Source organism: Erythrolamprus reginae, chromosome Z (genome assembly GCF_031021105.1).
Source record: "Erythrolamprus reginae isolate rEryReg1 chromosome Z, rEryReg1.hap1, whole genome shotgun sequence".
Taxonomy (NCBI): domain Eukaryota; kingdom Metazoa; phylum Chordata; class Lepidosauria; order Squamata; family Dipsadidae; genus Erythrolamprus; species Erythrolamprus reginae.
Genome location: NC_091963.1, coordinates 78,725,979 through 78,738,286, shown reverse-complemented (window position 1 = coordinate 78,738,286; position 12,308 = coordinate 78,725,979). Strand labels below are relative to the sequence as shown.

Sequence of the window (12,308 nt, the reverse complement as noted above, 5' to 3'; positions counted from 1 at the left end):
GGCCGATCTACGATCCAAACCAATCCGGATCCTAGCATATTTGGATGACATCCTCCTCCTTTCTACAGACCGCAGAGCAGCACACCGGGATTTGCAGACCACGTTGGCCTTACTACAACATCACGGCTTTACGATCAATGTGCCAAAGAGTCACTTGGTCCCTGCAACCAGGCTCATCCACCTGGGTGCAGTAATAGACACAGTTTCCCAGAGGGTGTATCTCTCCCCGGAGCGGCAGCTCAACGTTTGCTCACTGGTGAACAGTCTCCAGCGGAAACGGAGGGTTCCATTGTCCTTCCTATCCAAGGTACTGGGAACCCTGGTATCATGCGTGGACATTGTTCCTTGGGCCCGTTACCATTACCGACTGCTTCAGTGGACTCTACTCCCATTCCAGCGACTGCTTCTAAGCCATACGCATCATCTGATCTCCGTGGGACACGATCTACGACTTTCCCTGAGATGGTGGAGATCCCCGGCACTGCGTCAGGGCTCCCCCTTTGGCCATTTTTGTTATACCATCCTTACCACGGATGCCAGCCTTCTGGGGTGGGGCGCCCACGTCAACTCCCACATGGCTCAGGGGTTTTGGAAACCCCAGGATCTACACCCGATCAATATCAACTTCTTGGAGTTGCAGGCGGTCCGCTTGGCATTACAGACCTTTTCCACACTACTAGAAGGACACCACGTTCTCGTACGCACGGACAATGTGGCGACCAGGGCGCATTTAAATCATCAGGGAGGGACGCGGTCACTCAGACTGATGGAAGAGACGTTCTTCTTTTCGATTGGGCGGAGACTCACCTTTCCTCCTTACATGTGGAACATATCGCGGGAGAGGACAACAAACAGGCGGATTGGCTCAGCCGACAAGCGCTGGACCCGACGGAGTGGAGGCTCGATCCCCTTTTGTTTCAAGAGATCGTCCGTCAGTTTGGGGAACCTGTGGTGGATCTGTTCGCCACGCCCCAAAATACCCAACTCCCGAGGTTTTACTCCCGGTTTCCATCCGAGGGGGTCAATGCCCTGCACCTTCCGTGGCCAAAGACCTTACTTATGCCTTCCCTCCAATTCCACTTATTCCAAAAGTGTTAGGGAAGATCCTGATGGAAAAGGCGGAGGTGATCCTGTTAGCACCACATTGGCCTCGAAGACCCTGGTTTGCGGACCTCAGGGAACTATCCATCTCCCCACCGTGGAGGATTCCAGACGACCGGATCTCCCTCAGCCAAGGGTTTGTGTATCATCCGGATCCTCAATGGTTCCACCTAACCGTTTGGCACTTGAGGGGGACAGGCTGAGGAGCTGTCACCTTCCCGAGAATGTTATTGCCACAATTCAAGCGGCTCGACGCCCTTCCACCGCCCGAATTTATCATGCGACATGGGCTGCCTTTACATCCTTCTGTAACAGCAGACACTTACGACCCCAGGACTCTTCAGTTCTTCCTGTTCTGGAGTTTTTACAAACAGGCTTGGAGAAGGGTCTGGTGCCAAACACGTTGAGACGCCAAACACGTTGAGCCAGCGGCGCTGGCTACCATTATAAAGGGAACCGATGGGGGCCCCTTGACCCATCACCCTTGGATTAAGGACTTCCTCAGAGGGGCTACGAACACACGCCCTCCTCCGGTACGTCGTTTTCCCACATGGGACTTAACTTTGGTCCTTCAGGCCCTCACGGGTCCACCATTTGAACCTTTAAGGACAGTTTCATTATGTTACCTTTCTATCAAAACGGCCTTTTTAGTAGCAGTTACCTCGGCCCGGCGGGTATCCGAATTATCTGCACTGTCTGTGAGATCGGATTTGTGTAGGTTCTATCCAGACAGAGTTAGTTTGTGTCTGGATCCCACGTTTATCCCGAAAGTCAACACACACTTTCACAGAGCCCAGGAATTGGTGTTACCAGATTTCTGTACTCGTGGTAATCACCCTTTAGAGCTTAAGTGGCACAAGGTAGACGTACGCAGAGCGTTGAAGCTTTACATCAGGCATACCAGCACTATACGAAAAACTGAGGCCTTGTTCGTCTCATTTGGTTCCTGTAGACTGGGTCTCAAGGTTTCTTCAAATACCATTAGCCAATGGGTAAGACTCTGTATAGTCGAGGCATACAAGGTGAGTTCAACTAGTCCGCCGTGTGGCATACAGGCTCATTCAACGAGGAGTGCGGCTTCGGCGGCGGCTTGGACGACGCAAGCACCCATTGAAGACATCTGCAGAGCCGCGGCGTGGAGTACACCCACAACCTTTATTCGCCACTACAAGTTAGATACCTTCGCTTCAGCTGAGGCTGCCTTTGGCAGGCGTGTACTTCAGAAAGTGTGTGGGGAGGCGCAGCCCATGGTTCACCAATCTCCCTCCCTGGAACATTGAACTTGGGTATATCCCATGCTGGACTCTCCTTCCAGAGGCATGGGAGAAGAACCGTTGTACCTACCTGAACGGTCTTCTCGATGCCTTGGAAGGAGAGTCCAAACCCTCCCTCTTGAACCATGGGTGTTCTATTATTATTGTTATTCTTGTTGTTCAATAAATTGTTTGATTATTCTTATCTTCGTTTTTTAAAACTGGCTTCTTGGGGCAGCAAGGGGGCGGTACCTAATTATTATGTAATTATGTTAATTTAAAACTCAGTCCTACCAATAAGACTTGAGCTAAACCCATGCTGGACTCTCCTTCCAGGGCATCGAGAAGACCGTTCAGGTAGGTACAACGGTTCTTCTTGTTATACCAGAGAAATATAACAAAGAAAATATATGTATTTAATTATTCATATAATCACAGCAGCTAGAATTGTATTTGCACAAAACTGGAAACTATAAATGCCCCCTCTGAAGGGGAGGTAATTAGGAAAATATTGTACTGTGTGGAGAAGAATAGATTAACAATGATAATTAAAGAGAAGGAGGATTCAGAATGTTACAATATTTGGGAGAAATTTTATGACTGGACGGAAAATTAATATGGATAGAATAAAACTTACAGTAACTAAAATGGGAGAAAAATCAAAAAGTTAAAGCTATAAGACCCAGGCAACAAAATTATGTAGCCAAGCAGGTAGCATTATATTGGTATCAAAATATACCTAGATTTATTAATATTGTATTGACATAGAAAAGTATTGACATAGAAAAGAATTAAGATTAATATTATCATTGTAGGTCAGGGAAAATTAGAGAGATGAGCTGTTTGTCTGTTAACCATAAAACAGCCTATAAATGGATACATACACTCAGGAAAGAAATAAGAAGGAGGAAGAGGATGGACAGGAAAGGAGAGGAGAAGGAAGAATAAAGGTAGAAGAATAGAAGGAGTTTAGAAGGGAGGAAGAGGAGAGAAGGAGAAGAGAGAGATGAGGAGAGGTTTAGGAAGAGGTGGAGAAAGTTGGAGAAAGGAAGAGAGAAGTAAGTAGAAGGGAGAGAAGGCGAAAGAAGGTAGAGAAAAGTGGGGGCGGTAAAAGAGGGGAGTGAAACGGTATGAGGGAAACAGATGAGCAATTAGGCAATGATATATGTAATATTATTTTTGTTTATTGGATAATAATGTATAATCTATGTTAACGCCTGATATGATATTATGGTATATGTACTGATGTTTATATGTGGAGTATGAAAAAAGTAAAAAAACTTTTCCAAAAAATAATGTTTTAGTAAATGCTATGACTTGAAATGATTCTAACCTTCTTTAACAATTTTTATTTCTTAATCAAATCTGCTTTTTTTCCTGCTAGGCCTTTTGATAAAGACTTGGCTGATTACTGGATGCCTGTAGATTTGTACATTGGAGGAAAGGAGCATGCAGTCTTGCATTTGTATTTTGCCAGATTTTTCCATCATTTTTGTCATAATCAGAATATGACTAAACACAAGTAAGTGGCATGGCCAGAGCAATGTCAATCTTACAGTATCTGTGGCTTGTATCCTTATTCAGATCAACTCTCAAAGTAAGCTAGAATATACATGTAAAGGTACGTTCATGTGTACATGTGCCTACATATATGAATGAATACACAGCCATGTGTACACACATAATGAATTATTGCCACTTTCCCATAAATGAATGCAAGGCCAATAACTATCAGTTGGATTCAACAATATACATAATCGTTTTACTGAATTCAACAGAGAATCAAATGATTTTTTTCCATCCTCCAAAATATTTGTCCAACATCTGCTATTGTCAAGTATCCATAAACATGGTTAATATTTTAAAGGTTCATATATTATTATTATTATTATTATTATTAATAATAATTAATAATAATTAATTAATTAATCATTTAATTAATTAATCATTTAATTAATTAATCATTTAATTAATTAATCATTTAATTAATTAATCATTTAATCAATTAATCATTTAATCAATTAATTAATAATTAATAATTATTATTATTATTAATAATTATTATTATTATTATTATTATTATTAATAATAATAATAATAATAATAATAATAATAATAATAATAATAATAATTCGATTTGTATGCTGCCCCTCTCCGGAGACTCGGAGCGGCTCACAACACAATATGTGTATAAGGTTCTGACTATACACTCAAGGGAAGTAACTATGAGCTATGAACGTAATGCATTGTATTTATGTATATATGATGTTTTGAATATTAGGCCCATGACATGAGGTGATAAAGCAAATCTGATTAGAAATAGAGGGATATGCAATCCTGATTCCTACAACGTAATAATAAAGAATATTGCCACAATAATGATGCATTTGATAATGTTATAGACTAGGGCTGGGAAGATTCCACTAATATATGAAAATTCCTGAAGTAACTTTGACCTATTTAGTGTCTTTGACCTCAGTCTCCCACCCAGCAAACGTAAAATATAAAATATCTCTCCCCCCCCCCCCCCATAAAATTGACTTGAATGGAAATAAGGAAAAGGGCACGAAATCAGAGGTTAAAAGGTGAGACGGTGATTACTCACTATGCCAAAATACTCTCTCCACTGCATTTATCCAATTTGTTTGTTAATGGATTTCTTCCCCATTCTTCAGCATGTATAATTTTTTTCAAGTCTTTGCTCTTTGTTCATTAGTTCCTCCTCTTCATATTTATAATGGTTCACTTTCTAAAGCATGGTTCCTTAAACTATGGCCTGCAGGCCACATGAAGCCTGCTGAAGCCATTAATCCGGACCACAAGCCTGCCCCACCCATATTACCCCACCCACCTTTCTGCCCAATGCAGGACTTACCTTCGTGAGTCTGGCAGGCTGAAACTAAAAGGTAAGACCAACTTTTTTGGCCTGCAGAGAGTTTCTGGAGGTGGGAGAAATGAAATATGGGGCACATAGCGACCCCAGTGGGCCAAAAAATGGGTTATTTTTGCCTGGTTTTGGCCTGCAGAATGCTGCTGGAGGTGGGGGAGGTGAAAAACAGGTCACACAGATGCCCCAGGAGGCCGAAACCTGGGCAAGACCAGCCTGTTTTTCCATCTCCCCTACCTCCAGAAGAAAGAGAGAGAGAGAAGTGGGAAGAGAGAGTGACAGAATGAGAGAGAGAAAGAGAAAGTGGGAGAGACAGAGAGATAGAAGAAAAACAGATATTTCTCAACCTTCTTTGGGCTGAGAAGAATTGCTGCAAAACTGAGTTTCCTGAAGTAGACCACTAGACTCCTAAATAACTGAAAAAAGGATCTACTGTGTTTCCCCGAAAACATGACATGTCCCGATATTAAGGCCAACAGGGCTTTTCAGGGCATGCGCCGATATAAGCCTCCCCCCCCAATAAGCCCCCCAACTAATTTCTGAGGAAAGGAAGGGACTCTTTCCCTCTCTCCACCCATCCCCATCCAGGAGCCGATCTTTTTTGCGTCAGGCACTCGTTTGGCTGGGAAAGATAGAGAGAGAGACAGAGAGAGAGCATGCGAGAGGTGGGTGCGCACAGGCACCAACACAAGATACTTAAACCCTGCAGGACTGGCTCAACTCCTCTGGGCTCTGCCTTTGGTAGTGTTTTGAAATATGCTCCTGCCTCCAAGGAGGAGGCGCGGCAGGATTTGAGGCAAACGAAAGCAAATAACACATACTCAAGACAAAACAAATTAAAGTTTAATTTGTGTGTATTGTTAATGGACTGTTAAATTGGCCATGCCCACCAATTACATGACATAGCCACATTCACCCAGCCTGTCCTTCCTCCCCGACTTTAGAGACTGTCTAAAGATATCATCTGGAGAAAGATATGAAAGATATGAAAGATATGAAAGATATGAAAGATATGGGGTAGCAGTAATATACTAGTGCTGTGTTTTGGCCCAATCACATTTTGTTTCTTTTATATTATATATTTAGATGTTAAGTCCATATTTTATAATGGAAATCACCTAGGGAGGCCATTGAGATGTCTTTGTATCCCATCTCCCTCTTCTGTATCTTGATGGAAAAGCTTCTGGTTAACTGTTCTAAACTAGGATTAACATGGGAGATTTCCATTCCTCTTTAACAATAAAATCTGTACCTTCGTTTATACTTTTATATATGTACCATGTTTCTGTTGTAAAAAGGGGCTTCAATGAAGAGTCTGCAGGCAGGATGTCATGTGGGAACACACCCAGAATAAAGCCAGGCACCCCCTTTTATTGTCCTCAAGTTACATTCTCCTTATCATCAAGTTACATTTCTTTTCTTTTTTTTCTTGAAATTTTTTATTTACAAATATACAAAACATAAAAATGGATCAAAACAGAAAACAATTAAGTCTTAGCATGGTATAACAATTTATGAACATTGAAATTTATAGAAAGAGTGAGAAAGAAGGGAATAGAAGAAAGAGGGGAAAGGGTAGAGAGAACAAAGGAAATAGAAAAAATAGAGAAAGTAAAGCGGTTGGCGAATATCCGGGGGAGCTGTATTGAAAACGGGAACCAGTTCCTAATTTATTAGCTCATTCCCTAGTATCAGGTTAGTCGTCTGGGTATTTAAGTGCAAGTGTTGAATTAATCTAAACATAGAGATTATAAAATTTAGTAGTAAGTATTCTGTCAATATATACCTAAAGTCTCTTATCACTATAGCCAAAAATATGAGAAAGCTATATATCAGATTTGTATCTGGTCGAGTTTGTAACCATCATTTCAATTATGTAACGTGGTGTTCTCTTTTTTTCTCTAACCAATTGTAGAAAGGATCCCAACAATTATTAAATGAGGACGTTGTTTCATTCCTAACTAGTATAGTTAATTTTGTCATTTCTGCACAGTATTTAATCTTTTTAATTATTGCGTCTTTCGGAGGTATATCCTCGTTTTTCCACCACTGTGCAAAAGTTAGTCTGGCTGCTGTAACTAAATGGACAATTAAATGTATTTGGGTTTTAGGCAGATTTTGTCTAAGAATGCCTAAAAGGAAACATTCAGGGTTTTTTTCAATTTTCAAATTTAATATTTCATCGATCCAGAGTCCAATTATATTCCAGTACTTCTGTGCTTTTATGCATTGCCACCATAGGTGGAAATAAGTGCCTATCTCTTTGTGACACTTCCAACAGTATGGTGAAAGTTTATTGTTTAGTTTTGTTAGTTTTATCGGAGTAATGTGCCACCTGTAGAACATTTTAACTAAGTTCTCTTTGTAAGACGTGGCTATGGTTAGTTTGAAATTTCTGCCCCAGAGTAATTGCCATTCATCTTCTTTGATCTCTTTTTTGAGGTCCAGATTCCACTGTTTTACGTTAATTTTTGTATTGATATTATCCAATGTGTTGAAATTTAAGTAGGAGTAAAATTTCTTGATTAATTGTTCCTGGGGTCCTGTGCATAATTTGTCTAGTGGAGCATTTTTAACTATTCCGGGTTTACTTTTATCCTTATTAAATTTAGTTTGTATCTGTAGGTATTCCCACCATTCCGTTTTTTGACCGAGATTTTCTAATTCTGTCCTAGATCTGATTTCACCATTGGGATTTATTATGTCCTTGTACCTTATTATATTATTTTTTTTAATGAAAATTGGGATGCACATATGCTTCTAATGGAGTGTACCATAGTGGGATTCCTTTGTAAAGTTTTATCTTAATTTTTTTCCAAGTACATATTAACGATTTCCTAATCAGATGATTGGTAAAATATTTGTGGGTCTTGGGCTTTTCATCCCATAAATAATAGTGCCATCCTAAATGGAGGTCGTGACCTTCTAGATTAAGTAGTCTGGTATTAGATAGGCTCATCCATTCTCTCATCCATAATAGAGATGCGGCAATATAATAATCTTTCCAGATTGGAAGTGCCAAGCCTCCTTCTTCTTTCCTATCCTGTAGATATTTTAAGCGAATTCTTGGACGTTTGTTCTGCCAAATGAAATTACTGGTAATTTTATTCAATTTTATAAAAAATTCTTGTTTCAATTGGATTGGAATTGTTTGGAATAGGAATAGTATTTTGGGCAAGATGTTAAGTTTTATGGCCGCTATTCTACCTAGTAAAGAGAGTTGTAGTTTCTTCCATTTTGTCAGATCAGATTGTATTTTGTCTTTTAGTTTATTATAGTTATTTTCTTTTAGGCTGGACACTTTATTCGTCAAATTAATGGCAAGGTATTTGATTTTTTTTTACTATCTGGATGTCTAGTTTGGCCTTTAAAATGGCTTTCTGTGGTTCTCTCATGTTTTTCGTTAAAATTTGGGTTTTGGTTTTGTTTATTTTAAGTCCTGCTACCGTGCCGTATTCTTCTAGGTGGCAAGTAATTTAGGTCCTGATTCTAGTGGGTCCTCTAAAATAAATACAAGATCGTCCGCAAATGCCTGTAGTTTATAAATTTCATTTTTGCACTTTAGGCCTTTTATGTCTTCCTTTTTTCTAATGATTCTTGTTAGGTCTTCTAATGTTAAGATGAAAAGTAGTGGAGACAATGGGCAACTTTGTCTAGTTCCTTTATGTAAAAAGATTTTTGTTGAAATATCTCCATTGAGGATAATATAAGCTGATTGATAAGTATATATAGCTTTTATTGCGTTTATGAATTTAGGGCCGAATTCCATATATTCAAGTTGTTTAAGTATAAATTTCCGGGACACATTATCGAAAGCCTTCTGGGCATCAAGGAATATTAATGCCACTTGTTTTTCGCTGTGGGTTTCGTAGTACAGTAGACCCCCGCTCGTTGCGAGGGTTCCGTTCCAGGACCCCCCGCAACGAGCGGGTTTTCGCGAAGTAGCGCTGCGGAAGTAAAAACACCATCTGCGCATGTGCAGATGGTGTTTTTACTCCCACAGCGCTAGCGAGGAGCCGAAGATTGGGGGCGGGGCGGCTGTTTGCCGCCGGCATGGAGGGCTTCCTAGCAGCCCCCCAAACCCGGGTTGGGGGTCCGGGGGGCGCTGGCTCTCGGCGCTTTCGAGCTGAGTCCGGGAGCGAATTCGCTCCCGGACTCAGCTCGAAAGCGCCGAGACAAGCCGTTCCTTGCCGCTTGCTATCGGCGGTTTTGAGCTGAGTCCGGAAGCGAATTCGCTTCCGGACTCAGCTCAAAACCGCCGATAGCAAGCGGCAAGGAACGGCTTGTCTCGGCGCTTTCGAGCTGACTTGTCTCGGCGCTTTCGAGCTGACCGGACTCAGCTCGAAAGCGCCGAGACAAGCCGTTCCTTGCCGCTTGCTATCGGCGGTTTTGAGCTGAGTCCGGAAGCGAATTCGCTTCCGGACTCAGCTCAAAACCGCCGATAGCAAGCGGCAAAGAACGGCTTGTCTCGGCGCTTTCGAGCTGACCGGACTCAGCTCGAAAGCGCCGAGACAAGCCGTTCCTTGCCGCTTGCTATCGGCGCTTTTGAGCTGAGTCCGGAAGCGAATTCGCTTCCGGACTCAGCTCAAAACCGCCGATAGCAAGCGGCAAGGAACGGCTTGTCTCGGCGCTTTCGAGCTGACCGGACTCAGCTCGAAAGCGCCGAGACAAGCCGTTCCTTGCCGCTTGCTATCGGCGCTTTTGAGCTGAGTCCGGGAGCGAATTCGCTCCCGGACTCAGCTCAAAAGCGGCGAGAATGAACGGCGTGGGCGGGCGAAGGGCGGGCGGCAGCGAGGAGTTTGCGTGGGCGGTGGGGAAACTCCTCGCTGACGCCAGCAAGAGGGGGAAGACTCAGGGAAGCCGCCCAGCAGCTGATCTCCCGGTTGCCATCTACGCATGCGTGCCCATACACGCATGCGTAGATGGTATTTTGACTTCCGGGTTGAAAAATAGCGAAGTACCCTGTTCGCAATGGTTGGGGACGCAATAAACGGGGGATCACTGTATTCCAGGGTATCCAATATTATTCTAATGTTATTCTTTATCTGTCTCCCTGGAAGGAAGCCATTTTGATCTGAATGTATGAATTGGTTTAGAAAGTTTTTAATTCTACTGGCTAAAATAGAACTGAAAATTTTATAATCTGCGTTTAAAAGAGAGATAGGTCGATAATTGGCTATATCTGTAGGGTCCGTATCTTTTTTTGCTATTATTGCTAAATTAGCTTCTGTCCAGGATGTTGGAATTTTGCCTTTGTCTAGAGCCTCATTTAGCGTTTGTAATAGAGCCTTTTCCATTTCAATGGGAAGATCTTTATAGAATTCAGGTGGAAGGCCGTCGGGGCCAGGGGCTTTATTATTTTTCTGGCTTTTGATTGCTTCTTTTAATTCTGTAGTAGTGATTGCCTTATTTAGTATGTCTTTCGTTTCTTTTGGAATTTTGGGTAGGTTAGCCTGATCAAAAATTTCTTGTATTTTTTGGTCTTGTAAATTATTAGGTGTATTTTCATGGTTATCATAAAGATTGCTATAGAAATCCCTAGCTATCTGTTTTTTCCCCCCCAAGTCGTGACATAGTTCCCCGTTTTTCGTTTTGAGACAGTTTATGAGTTTCTTTTCTCTTTGTTTTTTGAGTTTGTTAGCTAACCATTTGCTAGGTTTATTAGCATTTTCAAAATTATATTGATTGCTACTTTTAATTTGTTGTGCTAGATTTTGTTGATCTATTAAGTTTAGTTCATGTTTTATCTGAGACATTTTTTGTTTTATTTCTTTCTTTTGGGGGCATTTTTGTAAGTTTTCTTCTAATAGTTTGTATTCTTCTAATTTATCCAATTTCCGCTTTTTTAGTTTAAATTCTTTAGCCATGTATGAAATAGCAATTCCCCTAGTTACAGCTTTGGCTGTGTCCCATACATTTTGAACACTTGTTTGTTCTTTAGTATTTTCTTGAAAAAAGAAATTCATTTCATTTTGAAGTTTCTGTTTGAAATTTTCCTGATTAAGAATAGCTTTTTGAAGCGTCCATCTGGAACATTGTTTAGTTCCTTTCCATATTACTTTAAGTGCATTATGGTCTGAGATAAAGCTAGGTTCTATCTCTACCGATTGAATTTTTGTATTGAGTTCTATTGAGGTCCAGACCATATCTAGTCTTGACCAGGATTGATGTCTGTCTGAATAGAAAGTAAATTTTTTATAATTAGGATTTCTATCTCTCCAACTATCTTTAAGTTTTAATTCTTTAACTAAATCAAAAAAGGCTTTGGGCAGGGTTCTTTTCTTTTGTTTATTCCTTCCATCATTATTGTAGTCCAGTTCCTTATTGATTATTCCATTAAAATCCCCTAATAAACAGATATTGTCCGTAGCATGTTCATTAATAGTAATTAATAATTTTTTATAAAATTTTTCTTGACCTTCATTCAGGGCGTATATATTAATTAAGGTTATTATTTCCGATTCTTTTTGTAATTCTATTATCAAGACTCTACCCTCTCTGTCTTTATATTTCAATTTAGCTTGTATAATAGAGTTAATATAGGAAATTACACCTCTCTTTTTTTCGGATGCTAATGTTGAGAATAGATTCCCTAACTTATTTCTTTTTAGAAGATGCTCAAATTTATTTTTAATATGTACTTCTTGCATTGCGATAATATCTAGGTTCAGTTTAGTAAGTTTATTTAGAATTTGATTCCTTTTTTTTGGCGCGTTCAAGCCATTTATATTGATTGAATATAATTCAATTCCCCAGTTAGCTGTTTTTTGTACCAAATTCGAGTTATCTGTATTTGGGTCTAGTTGCCCTAGTACTTCTAGTCTCTTTTGGTATGCTTGCGTAGCCATTATTTCCTGTGGTTATATTATCAATAGCCAATATTCCTTCTGTACTATTCTGAGTTTGGTCCGATGTTTGATCAGTAATTGGCAGAGGGTTCCTTGTTTTCTTATAATTTTTTGTATCAGCCGTCTGGTCGCTAGTAAAGTTTTTTTCAAAGAATTCTTCGGCTTTATCAATCGAGTCTATTTTTTTTTTTAATCTTGCCAGGTCACTAGCATTCCCTC

General features: G+C 40.5%; 1 protein-coding gene across 1 annotated transcript in view; it reads left to right on the top strand.

Annotated features, from left to right (window-relative positions):
* The window catches only part of LARS2 (leucyl-tRNA synthetase 2, mitochondrial), a 359,496-nt gene that overhangs the window by 246,208 nt on the left and 100,980 nt on the right, over positions 1–12,308 (top strand). The window contains exon 14 of the mRNA XM_070728261.1: positions 3,739–3,876. Coding sequence (XP_070584362.1) covers positions 3,739–3,876 — 138 coding nt within the window. The remainder of the gene's footprint in view (positions 1–3,738; positions 3,877–12,308) is intronic.